This window comes from Oncorhynchus nerka, linkage group LG6, assembly GCF_034236695.1.
Source record: "Oncorhynchus nerka isolate Pitt River linkage group LG6, Oner_Uvic_2.0, whole genome shotgun sequence".
Classification (NCBI taxonomy): domain Eukaryota; kingdom Metazoa; phylum Chordata; class Actinopteri; order Salmoniformes; family Salmonidae; genus Oncorhynchus; species Oncorhynchus nerka.
This window is the reverse complement of record NC_088401.1, coordinates 93,261,329-93,281,509: the sequence shown is the minus strand read 5'-3', so window position 1 is coordinate 93,281,509 and position 20,181 is coordinate 93,261,329. Positions and strand designations below refer to the sequence as shown.

At 49.1% G+C, this 20,181-nt stretch overlaps 1 protein-coding gene across 1 annotated transcript in view; it reads right to left on the bottom strand.

The window, feature by feature from the left end:
- LOC115126667 (plastin-3-like) overlaps positions 1-20,181 on the bottom strand; it is a 114,733-nt gene that overhangs the window by 20,256 nt on the left and 74,296 nt on the right. Inside the window, exon 9 of the mRNA XM_065020025.1 lies at positions 16,957-17,052. Within this exon, the coding sequence (XP_064876097.1) occupies positions 16,957-17,052 (96 nt within the window). The remainder of the gene's footprint in view (positions 1-16,956; positions 17,053-20,181) is intronic.

Here is a 20,181-nt window from a genome sequence, read left to right as displayed (position 1 = left end):
TAATTAAAGATCAGCAGTAAAATAACAATAAGAGGCTCTGGTACAGAGTCAGTGTGGAGGCTATATACAGGGTGTTACGGTACTGAGTCAATGTGGAGGCTATATACAGGGTGTTACGGTACTGAGTCAATGTGGAGGCTATATACAGGGTGTTACGGTACAGAGTCAATGTGGAGGCTATATACAGGGTGTACTGGTACAGAGTCAATGTGGAGGCTATATACAGGGGGTACCGGTACAGAGTCAATGTGGAGGCTAAATCAGGGGGTACCGGTACAGAGTCAATGTGGAGGCTATATACAGGGGGTACCGGTACAGAGTCAATGTGGAGGCTATATACAGGGGGTACCTCACAGAGTCAATGCTGGAGGCTATATACAGGGGGTACCGGTACAGAGTCAATGTGGAGGCTATATACAGGGGGTACCAGGGGTACAGAGTCAATGTGGAGGCTATATACAGGGGGACCGGTACAGAGTCAATGTGGAGGTTTATATACAGGGGGTACCGGTACAGAGTCAATATGGAGGCTATATACAGGGGTACGGTACAGAATCAATGTGGAGGCTATATACAGGGGGTACCGGTACTGAGTCAATGTGGAGGCTATATACAGGGGTACCGGTACAGAGTTAATGTGGAGGCTATATACAGGGGGAACCGGTACAGAGTCAATGTGGAGGCTATATACAGGGGGTACCGGTACAGAGTCAATATGGAGGCTATATACAGGCTATATACAGGGTGTACTGGTACAGAGTCAATGCTGGAGGCTATATACAGGGTGTACTGGTACCTCAGAGTCAATGTGGAGGCTATATACAGGGTGTTACGGTACTGAGTCAATGTGGAGGCTATATACAGGGTGTTACGGTACTGAGTCAATGTGGAGGCTATATACAGGGTGTTACGGTACTGAGTCAATGTGGAGGCTATATACAGGGTGTTACGGTACAGAGTCAATGTGGAGGCTATATACAGGGGGTACCGGTACAGAGTCAATGTGGAGGTTATATACAGGGGGTTGTACCGGTACAGAGTCAATATGGAGGCTATATACAGGGGGTACCGGTACAGAATCAATGTGGAGGCTATATACAGGGGGTACCGGTACAGAGTCAATATGGAGGCTATATACAGGCTATATACAGGGTGTACTGGTACAGAGTCAATGTGGAGGCTATATACAGGGTGTACTGGTACAGAGTCAATGTGGAGGCTATATACAGGGTGTTACGGTACTGAGTCAATGTGGAGGCTATATACAGGGTGTTACGGTACAGAGTCAATGTGGAGGCTATATACAGGGTGTTACGGTACTGAGTCAATGTGGAGGCTATATACAGGGTGTTACGGTACAGAGTCAATGTGGAGGCTATATACAGGGGTACCGGTACAGAGTCAATGTGGAGGCTATATACAGGGGTACCGGTACAGAGTCAATGTGGAGGTTATATACAGGGGTACCGGTACAGAGTCAATATGGAGGCTATATACAGGGGGTACCGGTACAGAATCAATGTGGAGGCTATATACAGGGGGTACCGGTACTGAGTCAATGTGGAGGCTATATACAGGGGGTACCGGTACAGAGTTAATGTGGAGGCTATATACAGGGGGAACCGGTACAGAGTCAATGTGGAGGCTATATACAGGGGGGTACCGGTACAGAGTCAATATGGAGGCTATATACAGGCTATATACAGGGTGTACTGGTACAGAGTCAATGTGGAGGCTATATACAGGGTGTACTGGTACAGAGTCAATGTGGAGGCTATATACAGGGTGTTACGGTACTGAGTCAATGTGGAGGCTATATACAGGGTGTTACGGTACTGAGTCAATGTGGAGGCTATATACAGGGTGTTACGGTACAGAGTCAATGTGGAGGCTATATACAGGGGGTACCGGTACAGAGTCAATGTGGAGGCTATATACAGGGGGTACCGGTACAGAGTCAATGTGGAGGCTATATACAGGGGGTACCGGTACAGAGTCAATGTGGAGGCTATATACAGGGGGTACCGGTACAGAGTCAATGTGGAGGCTATATACAGGGGGTACCGGTACAGAGTCAATGTGGAGGCTATATACAGGGGGTACCGGTACAGAGTCAATGTGGAGGTTATATACAGGGGGTACCGGTACAGAGTCAATATGGAGGCTATATACAGGGGGTACCGGTACAGAATCAATGTGGAGGCTATATACAGGGGGTACCGGTACTGAGTCAATGTGGAGGCTATATACAGGGGGTACCGGTACAGAGTTAATGTGGAGGCTATATACAGGGGGAACCGGTACAGAGTCAATGTGGAGGCTATATACAGGGGGGTACCGGTACAGAGTCAATATGGAGGCTATATACAGGCTATATACAGGGTGTACTGGTACAGAGTCAATGTGGAGGCTATATACAGGGTGTACTGGTACAGAGTCAATGTGGAGGCTATATACAGGGTGTTACGGTACAGAGTCAATGTGGAGGCTATATACAGGGTGTACTGGTACAGAGTCAATGTGGAGGCTATATACAGGGGGTACCGGTACAGAGTCAATGTGGAGGCTATATACAGGGGGTACCGGTACAGAGTCAATGTGGAGGCTATATACAGGGGGTACCGGTACAGAGTCAATGTGGAGGCTATATACAGGGGGTACCGGTACAGAGTCAATGTGGAGGCTATATACAGGGGGTACGGTACAGAGTCAATGTGGAGGCTATATACAGGGGTACCGGTACAGAGTCAATGTGGAGGTTATATACAGGGGTACCGGTACAGAGTCAATATGGAGGCTATATACAGGGGGTACCGGTACAGAATCAATGTGGAGGCTATATACAGGGGGAACCGGTACTGAGTCAATGTGGAGGCTATATACAGGGGGTACCGGTACAGAGTTAATGTGGAGGCTATATACAGGGGAACCGGTACAGAGTCAATGTGGAGGCTATATACAGGGGTACCGGTACAGAGTCAATATGGAGGCTATATACAGGCTATATACAGGGTGTACTGGTACAGAGTCAATGTGGAGGCTATATACAGGGTGTACTGGTACAGAGTCAATGTGGAGGCTATATACAGGGGGTACCGGTACAGAGTCAATATGGAGGCTATATACAGGGGGTACCGGTACAGAATCAATGTGGAGGCTATATACAGGGGGTACCGGTACTGAGTCAATGTGGAGGCTATATACAGGGGGTACCGGTACAGAGTTAATGTGGAGGCTATATACAGGGGGAACCGGTACAGAGTCAATGTGGAGGCTATATACAGGGGGTTACGGTACAGAGTCAATGTAGAGGCTATATACAGGGGGTTACGGTACAGAGTCAATGTAGAGGCTATATACAGGGGGTTACGGTACAGAGTCAATGTAGAGGCTATATACAGGGGTTACGGTACAGAGTCAATGTAGAGGCTATATACAGGGGTTACGGTACAGAGTCAATGTAGAGGCTATATACAGGGGGTTACGGTACAGAGTCAATGTGGAGGCTATATACAGGGGGTTACGGTACAGAGTCAATGTGGAGGCTATATACAGGGTATTACGGTACAGAGTCAATGTGGAGGCTATATACAGGGTGTACTGGTACAGAGTCAATGTGGAGGCTATATACAGGGGGTACCGGTACAGAGTCAATGTGGAGGCTATATACAGGGGGTACCGGTACAGAGTCAATATGGAGGCTATATACAGGGGGTACCGGTACAGAGTCAATGTGGAGGCTATATACAGGGGGTACCGGTACAGAGTCAATATGGAGGCTATATACAGGGGGTACCGGTACAGAGTCAATGTGGAGGCTATATACAGGGGGTACCGGTACAGAGTCAATATGGAGGCTATATACAGGGGGTACCGGTACAGAGTCAATAAGAGGCTATATACAGGGGGGTACCGGTACAGAGTCAATATGGAGACTCTATACAGGGGGTACCGGTACAGAGTCAATATGGAGGCTATATACAGGGGGTACCGGTACAGAGTCAATGTGGAGGCTATATACAGGGGGTACCGGTACAGAGTCAATGTGGAGGCTATATACAGGGGGTACCGGTACAGAGTCAATGTGGAGGCTATATACAGGGGTACTGGTACAGAGTCAATGTGGAGGCTATATACAGGGGTACCCGGTACAGAGTCAATGTGGAGGCTATATACAGGGCCACCGGTACAGGGTCAATGTGGAGGCTATATACAGGGGTACGGTACAGAGTCAATGTGGAGGCTATATACAGGGGTACCGGTACAGAGTCAATGTGGAGGCTATATACAGGGGGGTACCGGTACAGAGTCAATGTGGAGGTTTATACAGGGGTACCGGTACAGAGTCAATATGGAGGCTATATACAGGGGTACGGTACAGAGTCAATAAGAGGCTATATACAGGGGTACGGTACAGAGTCAATATGGAGACTATATACAGGGGTAGTCCACTTGTCACAGAGTCAATATGGAGGCTATATACAGGGGTACCGGTACAGAGTCAATATGGAGGCTATATACAGGGTGTTACGGTACAGAGTCAATGTGGAGGCTATATACAGGGTGTTACGGTACAGAGTCAATGTGGAGGCTATATACAGGGTGTTACGGTACAGAGTCAATGTGGAGGCTATATACAGGGTGTTACGGTACAGAGTCAATGTGGAGGCTATATACAGGGTGTTACGGTACAGAGTCAATGTGGAGGCTATATACAGGGTATTACGGTACAGAGTCAATGTGGAGGCTATATACAGGGTATTACGGTACAGAGTCAATGTGGAGGCTATATACAGGGTGTTACGGTACAGAGTAAATGTGGAGGCTACATACAGGGTATTACGGTACAGAGTCAATGTGGAGGCTACATACAGGGTATTACGGTACAGAGTCAATGTGGAGGCTATATACAGGGTGTTACGGTACAGAGTCAATGTGGAGGCTATATACAGGGGGTACCGGTACAGAGTCAATGTGGAGGCTATATACAGGGTGGAACCGGTACAGAGTCAATGTGGAGGCTATATACAGGGGGTACCGGTACAGAGTCAATGTGGAGGCTATATACAGGGGGTACCAGTACAGAGTCAATGTGGAGGCTATATACAGGGTGTACTGGTACAGAGTCAATGTGGAGGCTATATACAGGGGGTACCAGTACAGAGTCAATGTGGAGGCTATATACAGGGTGTACTGGTACAGAGTCAATGTGGAGGCTATATACAGGGGGTACCGGTACAGAGTCAATGTGGAGGCTATATACAGGGGTACCAGTACAGAGTCAATGTGGAGGCTATATACAGGGTGTACTGGTACAGAGTCAATGTGGAGGCTATATACAGGGGGTACCGGTACAGAGTCAATGTGGAGGCTATATACAGGGGGTACCGGTACAGAGTCAATGTGGAGGCTATATACAGGGGGTACCGGTACAGAGTCAATGTGGAGGCTATATACAGGGTGTACTGGTACCGAGTCAATGTGGAGGCTATATACAGGGGGTACTGGTACAGAGTCAATGTGGAGGCTATATACAGGGGTGCGGTACAGAGTCAATGTGGAGGCTATATACAGGGGAACCTTGGCGGTACAGAGTCAATGTGGAGGCTATATACAGGGTACCGGTACAGAGTCAATGTGGAGGTTATATACAGGGGTGGGCTCCCCTGCCGGTACAGAGTCAATGTGGAGGCTATATACAACCTTCCCAAGGTACCGGTACAGAGTCAATGTGGAGGCTATATACAGGGGGTACCGGTACAGAGTTAATGTGGAGGCTATATACAGGGGTACCGGTACAGAGTTAATGTGGAGGCTATATACAGGGTACCGGTACAGAGTTAATGTGGAGGCTATATACATGGGGGTACCAGTACAGAGTCAATGTGGAGGCTATATACAGGGGGTACCGGTACAGAGTCAATGTGGAGGCTATAGTGGCTGATCCACTGGGGTACCGGTACAGAGTTAATGTGGAGGCTATATACAGGGGTACCGGTACAGAGTTAATGTGGAGGCTATATACAGGAGGTACCGGTACTGAGTCAATGTGGAGGCTATATACAGGAGGTACCGGTACAGAGTCAATGTGGAGACTATATACAGGGTACCGGTACAGAGTCAATGTGGAGGCTATATACAGGGGGTACGGTACAGAGTCAATGTGGAGGCTATATACAGGGGGCCGGTACAGAGTCAATGTGGAGGCTATATACAGGGGGTACCGGTACAGAGTCAATGTGGAGGCTATATACAGGGGGTTCTGGTACAGAGTCAATGTGGAGGCTATATACAGGGGGTACTGGTACAGAGTCAATGTGGAGGCTATATACAGGGGGTTCTGGTACAGAGTCAATGTGGAGGCTATATACAGGGGTTCTGGTACAGAGTCAATGTGGAGGCTATATACAGGGGTTCTGGTACAGAGTCAATGTGGAGGCTATATACAGGGGGTACTGGTACAGAGTCAATGTGGAGGCTATATACAGGGGGTACTGGTACATAGTCAATGTGGAGGCTATATACAGGGGGTACCAGTACATAGTCAATGTGGAGGCTATATACAGGGGGTACCAGTACATAGTCAATGTGGAGGCTATATACAGGGTATTACGGTACAGAGTCAATGTAGAGGCTATATACAGGGGGTACCGGTACAGAGTCAATGTGGAGGCTATATACAGGGTATTACGGTACAGAGTCAATGTAGAGGCTATATACAGGGTGTTACGGTACAGAGTCAATGTGGTGGCTATATACAGTGGGGCAAAAAAGTATTTAGTCAGCCACCAATTGTGCAAGTTCTCCCACTTAAAAAGACGAGGCCTGTACTTTTCATCATAGGGACACTTCAACTATGACAGACAACATGAGAGAATCCAGAAAATCACATTGTAAGATTTAATGAATTTACTTGCAAATTATGGTGGAAAATAAGTATATAAGCCTATTTAACTGCTGCTCTTTAATTATTTGTTACTTTTTTTCATATTTATTATTATTATTAATATTTTATTTTAGGTACATTTTACATCAGTACAACAAGCTGGCAACATTATCAATAAACAGGAAAAGGACTGTTCTGTTTTAGACTGCAAATCATAGACTTCAAAACAATGAGCTGAAGTTTTGGTGGATAAAGCAACAAACTGCCACGCCTTGGTCTTAGTATTTTGTGTTTTCTTTAGTTATTTGGTCAGGCCAGGGTGTGACATGGGTTTATTGTGTTGTCGTATTGGGGTTTTTGTGGGCATTGGGATTGTGGCTGAGTAGGGGTGTCTAGCATAGGCTTGGTTGCCTGAGGCGGTTCTCAATCAGAGTCAGGTGATTCTCGTTGTCTCTGATTGGGAACCATATTTAGGTAGCCTGGGTTTCACTGTGTGTTGGTGGGTGATTGTTCCTGTCTTTGTGTTAGTTAGCACCAGACGGGCTGTATAGGTTTTCACGGTCCGTTTGTTGTTTTGTATATATATTTAGTTATTTCATGTATCGTTCTCTTTCATTAAAGAACATGAGTAACACGCTGCATTTTGGTCCGATTCTCTTTCAACAGACGAACGCCGTTACACAGACACAACAAAGGCCCAGAGGCAGAGCCCCCAGAGGCAGAGCCCCCAGAGACAGAGCCCCCAGAGGCAGAGCCACCAGAGGCAGAGCCCCAGAGACAGAGCCCCCAGAGGCAGAGCCACCAGAGACAGAGCCCCCAGAGACAGAGCCCCCAGAGGCAGAGCCCCCAGAGGCAGAGCCCCCAGAGGCAGAGCCACCAGAGCAGAGCCCCCAGAGACAGAGCCCCCAGAGACAGAGCCCCCAGAGGCAGAGCCCCCAGAGACAGAGCCCCCAGAGACAGAGCCCCCAGAGACAGAGCCCCCAGAGGCAGAGCCCCAGAGACAGAGCCCCAGAGACAGAGCCCCAGAGACAGAGCCCCCAGAGGCAGAGCCACCAGAGACAGAGCCCCAGAGACAGAGCCCCAGAGGCAGAGCCCCCAGAGGCAGAGCCCCCCAGAGCCACCAGAGGCAGAGCCCCCAGAGACAGAGCCCCCAGAGGCAGAGCCCCCAGAGACAGAGCCCCAGAGCAGAGCCCCCAGAGACAGAGCCCCCAGAGGCAGAGCCCCCAGAGGCAGAGCCACCAGAGACAGAGCCCCCAGAGACAGAGGCAGAGCCCCCAGAGACAGAGCCCCCAGAGGCAGACAGAGCAGAGCCCCCAGAGGCAGAGCCCCAGAGGCAGCCCCAGAGGCAGAGCCCCAGAGGCAGAGCCCCCAGAGACAGAGCCCCCAGAGGCAGAGCCCCCAGAGACAGAGGCAGAGCCACCAGAGGCAGAGCCCCCAGAGGCAGAGCCACCAGAGACAGAGCCCCAGAGACAGAGGCAGAGCCACCAGAGACAGAGCCCCAGAGGCAGAGCCCCAGAGGCAGAGCCACCAGAGGCAGAGCCCCCAGAGGCAGAGGCAGAGCCCCCAGAGACAGAGCCCCCAGAGGCAGAGCCCCAGAGACAGAGCCCCCAGAGGCAGAGACAGAGCCCCCAGAGACAGAGCCCCCCAGAGACAGAGCCCCCAGAGACAGAGCCCCCAGAGGCAGAGCCCCCAGAGACAGAGCCCCCAGAGGCAGAGCCCCCAGAGACAGAGCCCCCAGAGGCAGAGCTACAGCAGCTGTGAAGGGCCATTACAATATTACAGTCCTACAGAAGCTCTGTAAATCACTCACAGTGATGTGGCACACACACACACACACACACACACACACACACACACACACACAGCTCATTACAGTGATGTTAACACACACATTACTCATTGCAGTGATGTACACACACACACAAACACACACACACACACACAGCTCATTACAGTGATGTTAACACACACACACACACATTACTCATTACAGTGATGTACACACACACACACACATTACTCATTACAGTGATGTTAACACACACACACACATTACTCATTACAGTGATGTTAACACACACACACACATTACTCATTACAGTGATGTTAACACACACACACACATTACTCATTACAGTGATGTGGAACACTGTGCTATCTGTTACCAAGTGCCTAGAGCTCTTTAAAATACAGGAGACCTTGTTTTCTTCATGTCTCTCCCTGTCTCATTCCTTCCTGTCTCTCCCTGTCTCATTCCTTCCTGTCTCTCCCTGTCTCATTCCTTCCTGTCTCTCCCTGTCTCATTCCTTCCTGTCTCTTCCTGTCACTCCCTGTCTCATTCCTTCCTGTCTCTCCCTGTCTCATTCCTTCCTGTCTCTCCCTGTCTCATTCCTTCCTGTCTCTTCCTGTCTCATTCCTTCCTGTCTCTTCCTGTCTCTCCCTGTCTCATTCCTTCCTGTCTCTTCCTGTCACTCCCTGTCTCATTCCTTCCTGTCTCTCCCTGTCTCATTCCTTCCTGTCTCTCCCTGTCTCATTCCTTCCTGTCTCTTCCTGTCTCTCCCTGTCTCATTCCTTCCTGTCACTCCCTGTCTCATTCCTTCCTGTCTCTCCCTGTCTCATTCCTTCCTGTCACTCCCTATCTCATTCCTTCCTGTCTCATTCCTTCCTGTCTCTCCCTGTCTCATTCCTTCCTGTCTCTTCCTGTCACTCCCTGTCTCATTCCTTCCTGTCTCATTCCTTCCTGTCACTCCCTATCTCATTCCTTCCTGTCACATCCCTTCCTTCTCTCCCTGTCTCATTCCTTTCTCTTCCTGTCACTCCCTCTCTCATTCCTTCCTGTCTCATTCCTTCCTGTCTCTCCCTCTCTCATTCCTTCCTGTCTCATTCCTTCCTTCCTCCCTGTCTCATTCCTTCCTGTCTCCCTCCCTTCTTCATTCCTCCCTGTCTCATTCCTTCCTGTCTCTCCCTGTCTCATTCCTTCCTGTCTCTTCCTGTCACTCCCTGTCTCATTCCTTCCTGTCTCATTCCTTCCTGTCACTCCCTCTCTCATTCCTTCCTGTCACTCCCTCTCTCATTCCTTCCTGTCTCTCCCTGTCTCATTCCTTCCTGTCACTCCCTCTCTCATTCCTTCCTGTCTCATTCCTTCCTGTCTCTCCCTGTCTCATTCCTTCCTGTCTCATTCCTTCCTGTCAATCCCTGTGTCATTCCTTCCTGTCACTCCCTCTCTCATTCCTTCCTGTCTCTCCCTGTCTCATTCCTTCCCTGTCTCATCCCTCTCTCTTCCTTCCTGTCTCATTCCCTGTCTCATTCCTTCCTGTCTCTCCCTGTCTCATTCCTTCCTGTCTCATTCCTTCCTGTCAATCCCTGTGTCATTCCTTCCTGTCACTCCCTCTCTCATTCCTTCCTGTCTCTCCCTGTCTCATTCCTTCCTGTCTCTCCCTCTCTCATTCCTTCCTGTCTCTCCCTGTCTCATTCCTTCCTGTCTCTCCCTGTCTCATTCCTTCCTGTCACTCCCTGTCTCATTCCTTCCTGTCTCTCCCTGTCTCATTCCTTCCTGTCTCTCCCTCTCTCATTCCTTCCTGTCACTCCCTCTCTCATTCCTTCCTGTCTCTCCCTGTCTCATTCCTTCCTGTCTGTCTCTTCCTGTCACTCCTGTCTCATTCCTTCCTGTCTCTCCCTGTCTCATTCCTTCCTGTCACTCCCTGTCTCATTCATTCTGTCTTCCTGTCTCATTCCTTCCTGTCTCTCCCTGTCTCATTCCTTCCTGTCTCTCCCTGTCTCATTCCTTCCTTCCTTCCTGTCTCATTCCTTCCTGTCTCTCCCTGTCTCATTCCTTCCTGTCACTCCCTCTCTCATTCCTTCCTGTCTCATTCCTTCCTGTCTCTCCCTGTCTCATTCCTTCCTGTCTCATTCCTTCCTGTCACTCCCTGTCTCATTCCTTCCTGTCTCTTCCTGTCTCTCCCTGTCTCATTCCTCCCTATCTCATTCCTTCCTGTCTCTCCCCTCTCTCATTCCTTCCCTGTCTCATTCCTTCCTGTCTCTCCCTGTCTCATTCCTTCCTGTCTCATTCCTTCCTGTCACTCCCTGTCTCATTCCTTCCTGTCTCTCCCTGTCTCATTCCTTCCTGTCTCTCCCTGTCTCATTCCTTCCTGTCTCTCCCTCTCTCATTCCTTCCTGTCACTCCCTCTCTCATTCCTTCCTGTCTCTCCCTGTCTCATTCCTTCCTGTCTCTTCCTGTCACTCCCTGTCTCATTCCTTCCTGTCTCTCCCTGTCTCATTCCTTCCTGTCTCTCCCTGTCTCATTCCTTCCTGTCTCTCCCTCTCTCATTCCTTCCTGTCACTCCCTGTCTCATTCCTTCCTGTCTCATTCCTTCCTTTCACTCCCTGTCTCATTCCTTTCTGTCACTCCCTGTCTCATTCCTTCCTGTCTCATTCCTTCCTGTCTCTCCCTGCCTCATTCCTTTCTGTCACTCCCTGTCTCATTCCTTCCTAGACTCTCCCTGCCTCATTCCCTTCTCTCCTTTCTTCCTAGACTCTCCCTGCCTCATTCCCTCTCTCCTTTCTTCCTAGACTCTCCCTGCCTCATTCCCTCTCTCCTTTCTTCCTAGACTCTCCCTGCCTCATTCCCTCTCTCCTTTCGTCCTAGACTCTCCCTGCCTCATTCCTTCTCTCCTTTCTTCATGTCTGTCCCTGCCTCATTCCCTTCTCTCCGTTCTTCCTAGACTCTCCCTGCCTCATTCCTTCTCTCATTTCTTCATGTCTGTCCCTGCCTCATTCCCTTCTCTCCTTTCTTCCTAGACTCTCCCTGCCTCATTCCTTCTCTCCTTTCATGTCTGTCCCTGCCTCATTCCCTTCTCTCCTTTCTTCCTAGACTCTCCCTGCCTCATTCCCTCTCTCCTTTCTTCCTAGACTCTCCCTGCCTCATTCCCTCTCTCCTTTCTTCCTAGACTCTCCCTGCCTCATTCCTTCTCTCCTTTCTTCATGTCTGTCCCTGCCTCATTCCCTCTCTCCTTTCTTCCTAGACTCTCCCTGCCTCATTCCCTCTCTCCTTTCTTCCTAGACTCTCCCTGCCTCATTCCCTCTCTCCTTACTTCCTAGACTCTCCCTGCCTCATTCCATCTCTCCTTTCTTCCCTCCTATCTCTCTCTATCCCTCCTTTCCATCTCTCTCTCCCTGTTCCTGCATCCCTCATATCTCTCTCTCCTTCCCATCTGTCTCTCTCTGTCCCTATCTCCCCCTCCCTCAGTCCCATCTCTTTCCCATCTGTCTCTCTCTGTCCCTGTCTCCCTCCCTTCTCCCCCCTCCCTCAGTCCCATCTCTTTCCCATCTGTCTCTCTCTGTCCCTGTCTCCCTCCCTTCTCCCCCCTCCCTCAGTCCCATCTCTTTCCCATCTGTCTGTCCCTGTCTCCCTCCCTTCTCCCCCCTCCCTCAGTCCCATCTCTTTCCCATCTGTCTCTCTCTGTCCCTGTCTCCCTCCCTTCTCCCCCCTCCCTCAGTCCCATCTCTCTCTCTGCCAGGTCTTTCCAGGAAGTGTTCCCAGCTTATGTGCTTTGCTGAATCATGTACTGAGCCTTGACCTCTGATTGGCTACATGTACAGGAGTCTTGCTCTCTGATTGGATAAGAGACAACAAATGAGCAGAAGCTCATTATGGGTCTGATTGTGTAACACAGGAAATGAGGCACTTCACGTGTTGACCAGCCCAGTCACGGACCAGGATGTCTTGCTCCCAGGCAGACTAAATAACTTTTTTGCCCGCTTTGAGGACAATACAGTGCCACTGACACGGCCTGCAACGAAAACATGCGGTCTCTCCTTCACTGCAGCTGAGGTGAGTAAGACATTTAAACGTGTTAACCCTCGCAAGGCTGCAGGCCCAGACGGCATCCCCAGCCGCGCCCTCAGAGCATGCGCAGACCAGCTGGCCGGTGTGTTTACGGACATATTCAATCAATCCCTATACCAGTCTGCTGTTCCCACATGCTTCAAGAGGGCCACCATTGTTCCTGTTCCCAAGAAAGCTAAGGTAACTGAGCTAATCGACTACCGCCCCGTAGCACTCACTTCCGTCATCATGAAGTGCTTTGAGAGACTAGTCAAGGACCATATCACCTCCACCCTACCTGACACCCTAGACCCACTCCAATTTGCTTACCGCCCAAATAGGTCCACAGACGATGCAATCTCAACCACACTGCACACTGCCCTAACCCACCTGGACAAGAGGAATACCTATGTGAGAATGCTGTTCATCGACTACAGCTCGGCATTCAACACCATAGTACCCTCCAAGCTCGTCATCAAGCTCGAGACCCTGGGTCTCGACCCCGCCCTGTGCAACTGGGTACTGGACGGGCCGCCCCCAGGTGGTGAGGGTAGGCACCAACATCTCCTCCCCGCTGATCCTCAACACGGGGGCCCCACAAGGGTGCGTTCTGAGCCCTCTCCTGTACTCCCTGTTCACCCACGACTGCGTGGCCACGCACGCCTCCAACTCAATCATCAAGTTTGCGGACGACACAACAGTGGTAGGCTTGATTACCAACAACGACGAGACGGCCTACAGGGAGGAGGTGAGGGCCCTCGGAGTGTGGTGTCAGGAAAATAACCTCACACTCAACGTCAACAAAACTAAGGAGATGATTGTGGACTTCAGGAAACAGCAGAGGGAACACCCCCCTATCCACATCGATGGAACAGTAGTGGAGAGGGTAGCAAGTTTTAAGTTCCTCGGCATACACATCACAGACAAACTGAATTGGTCCACTCACACTGACAGCGTCGTGAAGAAGGCGCAGCAGCGCCTCTTCAACCTCAGGAGGCTGAAGAAATTCGGCTTGTCACCAAAAGCACTCACAAACTTCTACAGATGCACAATCGAGAGCATCCTGGCGGGCTGTATCACCGCCTGGTACGGCAACTGCTCCGCCCTCAACCACAAGGCTCTCCAGAGAGTGGTGTGGTCTGCACAACGCATCACCGGGGGCAAACTACCTGCCCTCCAGGACACCTACACCACCCGATGTTACAGGAAGGCCATAAAGATCATCAAGGACATCAACCACCCGAACCACTGCCTGTTCACCCCGCTATCATCCAGAAGGCGAGGTCAGTACAGGTGCATCAAAGCTGGGACCGAGAGACTGAAAAACAGCTTCTATCTCAAGGCCATCAGACTGTTAAACAGCCACCACTAACATTGAGTGGCTGCTGCCAACACACTGTCATTGACACTGACCCAACTCCAGCCACTTTAATAATGGGAATTGATGGGAAATGATGTAAATATATCACTAGCCACTTTAAACAATGCTACCTTATATAATGTTACTTACCCTACATTATTCATCTCATATGTATACGTATATACTGTACTCTACATCATCGACTGCATTCTTATGTCACTAGCCACTTTAACTATGCCACTTTGTTTACTTTGTCTACATACTCATCTCATATGTATATACTGTACTCGATACCATCTACTGTATGCTGCTCTGTACCATCACTCATTCATATATCCTTATGTACATTTTCCTTATCCCCTTACACTGTGTATAAGACAGTAGTTTTGGAATTGTTAGTTAGATTACTTGTTGGTTATCACTGCATTGTCGGAACTAGAAGCACAAGCATTTCGCTACACTCGCATTAACATCTGCTAACCATGTGTATGTGACAAATACAATTTGATTTGATTTGAGAAGAAGAAAGGCAGGAGGGCTCAGTCCTTGAATAAGGAGGGGTTTCATCCAATAGAAGAAAGGCAGGAAGAGTTTCATCCAATAGAAGAAAGGCAGGGGGCGTTTCATCCAATAGAAGAAAGGCAGGAGGACTCAGTCCTTGAATAAGGAGGGGTTTGATTTTCAAAGTCTCTCTGTTTAGCATATTTTATGTTCCATTTGGGTTCACATGAACAGTAAGTTCCAGGAAGTGCTTCATGAGAGACGGGTAGGAGAACAGGAAAGAGGGGTAGGAGAGCAGGAGAGAGGGGTAGGAGAGTAGGAGAGAGGGGTAGGAGAACAGGAGAGAGGGGTAGGAGAACAGGAGAGAGGGGTAGGAGAGCAGGAGAGAGGGGTAGGAGAGCAGGAGAGAGGGGTAGGAGAACAGGAGAGAGGGGTAGGAGAACAGGAGAGAGGGGTAGGAGAGCAGGAGAGAGGGGTAGGAGAACAGGAGAGAGGGGTAGGGAGGAGCAGGAGAGTAGGAGAACAGGAGAGACAGGAGAACAGGAGAGAGGGGTAGGAGAGCAGGAGAGAGGGGTAGGAGAACAGGAGAGAGGGGTAGGAGAACAGGAGAGAGGGGTAGGAGAGAGGAGAGAGGGGTAGGAGAGCAGGAGAGAGGGGAGGAGAGGGAGAGAGGGGAGAGAGCAGGAGGAGAGGAGAGGGGTAGGAGAACAGGAGAGAGGGGTAGGAGAGCAGGAGAGAGGGGTAGGAGAGCAGGAGAGAGGGGTAGGAGAACAGGAGAGAGGGGTAGGAGAACAGGAGAGAGGGGTAGGAGGCAGGAGAGAGGGGAGGAGAGCAGGAGAGAGGGGTAGGAGAACAGGAGAGAGTAGGGAGCAGGAGAGAGGGGTAGGAGAACAGGAGAGAGGGGTAGGAGAGCAGGAGAGAGGGGTAGGAGAGCAGGAGAGAGGGGTAGGAGAACAGGAGAGAGGAGGCAGGAGAACAGGAGAGAGAGGGTAGGAGAGCAGGGAGAGGGAGGGGAGGAGAACAGGAGAGAGGGGTAGGAGAACAGGAGAGAGGGGTAGGAGAACAGGAGAGAGGGGTAGGAGAACAGGAGAGAGGGGTAGGAGAACAGGAGAGAGGGGTAGGAGAGCAGGAGAGAGGGGTAGGAGAACAGGAGAGAGGGGTAGGAGAACAGGAGAGAGGGGTAGGAGAACAGGAGAGAGAGGGTAGGAGAACAGGAGAGAGGGGGTAGGAGAACAGGAGAGAGGGGTAGGAGAACAGGAGAGAGGGGTAGGAGAACAGAGAGAGGGGTAGGAGAACAGGAGAGAGGAGAGGGTAGGAGAACAGGAGAGAGGGGTAGGAGAACAGGAGAGAGGGGTAGGAGAGCAGGAGAGAGGGGTAGGAGAGCAGGAGAGAAGAGGCAGGTCTAAAACTATTCTCTTCTGAAAACAACAGGAAAATGCTTCCATTATACAACACACACACACACACACACACACACACACACACACACACACTACAAGATACAGGAAACCCTCCTATCGTATAAATGCTATAGCAGCTGTCATGTGGAGAGGAGGAAGTGCTTTGAAAGGCTGGTAATGGTTCACATCAACACCATTATCCCAGAAACCCTAGACCCACTCCAATTTGCATACCACCCCAACAGATCCACAAATGACCCAATCTCAATCCCACTCCACACTGCCCTTTCTCACCTGAACTAAAGGAACACCTACGTGAGAATGCTGTTCATTGACTACAGCTCAGTGTTCAACACCATAGTGCCCACAAAGCTCATCACTAAGCTAAGGACCCTGGGACTAAACACCTCCCTCTGCAACTGGATCCTGGACGGGCCGCCCCCAGGTGGTAAGGGTAGGTAACAACACGCCTGCCATGCTGATCCTCAACACTGGGGCCCCTCAGGGGTGTGTGCTTAGTCCCCTCCTGTACTCCCTGTTCACCCACAACTATGTGGCAGCGCATGACTCCAACACCATCATTAAGTTGGTTGACGACACAACAGTGGTAGGCCTGACCACTGACGACGAAGAGACAGCCTACAGGGAGGAGGAGAGAGACCTGGCCGTGTGGTGCCAGGACACCAACAACAGTAAGACCAGGGAGCTGATCGTGAACACACATCACCCTTGAAAAAGTTTGGCCCTCAAAAAACATGGTACTGAACTGACCCTGTATATAGTCACCATCCCCCTATACATATCTACCTCCATCACTCCAGTATCCCTGTACATTGTTAATATGGTATTAGAACTGACCCTGGAACTGACCCTATACAGTATATAGATTCTGCACATTGTTAATATGGTATTAGAACTGACCCTGGAACTGACCCTATACAGTATATAGATTGTATCCAGATATGGTGATTTGAAGAGGACTCACATTGTATCCAGACATGTTGATCTCAATGCGTTGCTCGTTCTCTTTGCTGCCGTCGGGAGCGATCATGTTCAGCAGGTGATAGTAAGCCCTAGAGTCCTGCAGGGGACAGTCAGAGAGTTACTCTCCAGCTAGGAAACACAGTGTTATTCTCCTCAGGACAACACAGAACACAGAAACATGCCGGAATTGAAGTCAGAGAAATACATTCAATTATAAGGAAGACGTTGATGTCAAAGAGAGTTCAACATTCATTACAGTACCTTCACTAAGTTAAAGAAGTCTGATACTGTCTGAAGCATGGCAGGAGACACAGAGGCATGACAGGTAGACAGGTAGACAGGTAGACAGGTAGACAGAGAAATTATACAAAGACAGACAGGTAGACAGGTAGACAGGTAGACAGGTAGACAAAGACAGAGAAATGAGACAGAGACAGACAGGTAGACAGAGACAGAGAAATGAGACAGAGACAGGAAGGTAGACATATAAATGAGACAGAGGGAGACATTGAGAGAGACAGGGAGACAGAAACAGACAGAGCGACAGAGAGATGAACCTGGAGAAGAGTCCCCTAAGCAAGCTGGTCCTGGGGCTCTGTTCACAAACACAAACACACCCTACAGAGCCCCAGGACATCAGCACAATTAGACCCAACCAAATCATGAGAAAACAAAAAGATAATTACTTAACACATTGGAAAGAATTAACAAAAAAAACAGAGCAAATGCTATTTGGCCTTAAACAGAGAGTACACAGTGGCAGAATACCTGACCACTGTGACTGACCCAAAATTAAGGAAAGCTTTGACTATGTACAGACTCAGTGAGCAAAGCCCTGCTATTGAGAAAGGCCGCCGCAGGCAGACATGGCTCTCAGGAGAAGACAGGCTATGTGCTCACTGCCCACAAAATGAGGTGGAAACTGAGCTGCACTTCCTAACCTCCTGCCCAATGTATGACCATATTAGAGAGACATATTTCCCTCAGATTACACAGATACACAAAGAATTCGAAAACAAATCCAATTTGGATAAACTCTCATATCTACTGGGTGAAATTCCACAGTGTGCAATCACAGCAGCAAGATTTGTGACCTGTTGCCACAAGAAAAGGGCAACCAGTGAAGAACAAACACCATTGTAAATACAACCCATATTTATGCTAATTTATTTTCCCTTGTATACCTTAACCATTTGTACATTGTTAAAACACTGTATATATATATATATAATATGACTTTTGTAATGTCTTTATTGTTTTGAAACTTCTGTATGTGTAATGTTTACTGTTAATTTTTATTGTTTATTTCACTTTATATATTCACTTTATATATTATCTACCTCACTTGCTTTGGCAATGTTAACACATGTTTCCCATGCCAATAAAGCCCTTGAATTGAATTGAATTGAATTGACAGACAGGGAGACAGAAACAGACAAAGAGACAGAGAGAGAGAAATGAGACAGACATGGAGAGAGAAAAGGAGACAGAGAACTGAGACAGACATGGAGAGAGACAGGGAGACAGAGAAATGAGACCGAGACAGACACAGAGAAATGAGACAGAGACAGACATGGAGAGAGACAGGGAGACAGAGAAATGAGACCGAGACAGACACAGACACAGAGAAATGAGACAGAGACAGACATGGAGAGAGACAGGGAGACAGAGAAATGAGACAGACATGGAGAGAGACAGGGAGACAGAGAAATGAGACCGAGACAGACACAGACACAGAGAAATGAGACAGAGAAATTAGACAGAGACATACAGGGAGAGAGAAAAGGAGACAGAGAAATGAGACAGACATGGAGAGAGACAGGGAGACAGAGAACTGAGACAGACATGGAGAGAGACAGGGAGACAGAGAAATGAGACAGAGAAATTAGACAGAGACATACAGGGAGAGAGAAAAGGAGACAGAGAACTGAGACAGACATGGAGAGAGACAGGGAGACAGAGAACTGAGACAGACATGGAGAGAGACAGGGAGACAGAGAACTGAGACAGACATGGAGAGAGACAGGGAGACAGAGAACTGAGACAGACATGGAGAGAGACAGGGAGACAGAGAAATGAGACAGAGATAAAAAGAGAGAGATAACTAGGTAATTCATCAGACTGACTGAGGCAGTTGACATTTACATACAGGCAGTTGAAGGAGAGGTGAAGGAGAAAGAGAGGAGAGAGATATATACAGCGCATTCAGAAAGTATTCAGACCCCTTGACTTTTTCCACATTTTGTTACATTACAGCCTTATTCTAAAATTCATTGAATTGTTTTCTTCCTCGGCAATCTACACACAATACCCCACGATGACATCACAATACCCCATGATGACATCACAATACCCCACGATGACATCACAATACCCCATGATGACATCACAATACCCCACAATGACAAATTTGCTAATTTATATATTTTTTTAAAACAGAAATACCTTATCTACATAAGTATTCAGACCCTTTGCTATTAGACTCGAAATTCAGCTCAGATGCATCCTGTTTCCATTGATCATCTTTGAGATGTTTCTATAACTTGTTGGAGTCCACCTGTGGTAAATTCAATTGATTGGACATGATTTGGAAAGGCACACAACTGTCTATATAAGGTCCCACAGTTGACAGGGCATGTCAGAGCAAAAACGAAGCCATGAGGTGGAAGGAATTATCCGTAGAGCTCTGAGACAGGATTGTGTTGAGGCACAGATCTGGGGAAGGGTACCAAAACATTTCTGCAGCATTGAAGGTCCCCAAGAACACAGTGGCCTCCATCATTCTTTAATGGAAGAAGGTTGGAACCACCAATACTCTTCCTAGAGCTGGCCGCCCAGCCAAACTGAGCAATCAGGGTAGAAGGGCCTTGGTCAGGGAGGTGACAATGAACCCGATGGTGACAATGAACCGATGGTCCTCTGTGGAGATGGGAGAATCTTCCAGAAGGACAACCATCTCTGCAGCACTTCACCAATTAGGCCTTTATGGCAGAGTGGCCAGACAGAAGCCACTCCTCAGTAAAAGGCACATGACAGCCCACTTGGAGTTAGCCAAAAGGCATGTAAAGATTCTTAGAACACGAGAAACAAGATTCTCTGTTCTGATGAAACCAAGATTGAACTCTTTGACCTGCATGCCAAGCGTCACATCTGGAGGAAACCTGGCACCATCCCTACAATGAAGCATGGTGGTGGCAGAGATCCTTGATGAAAACCTGCTCCAAAG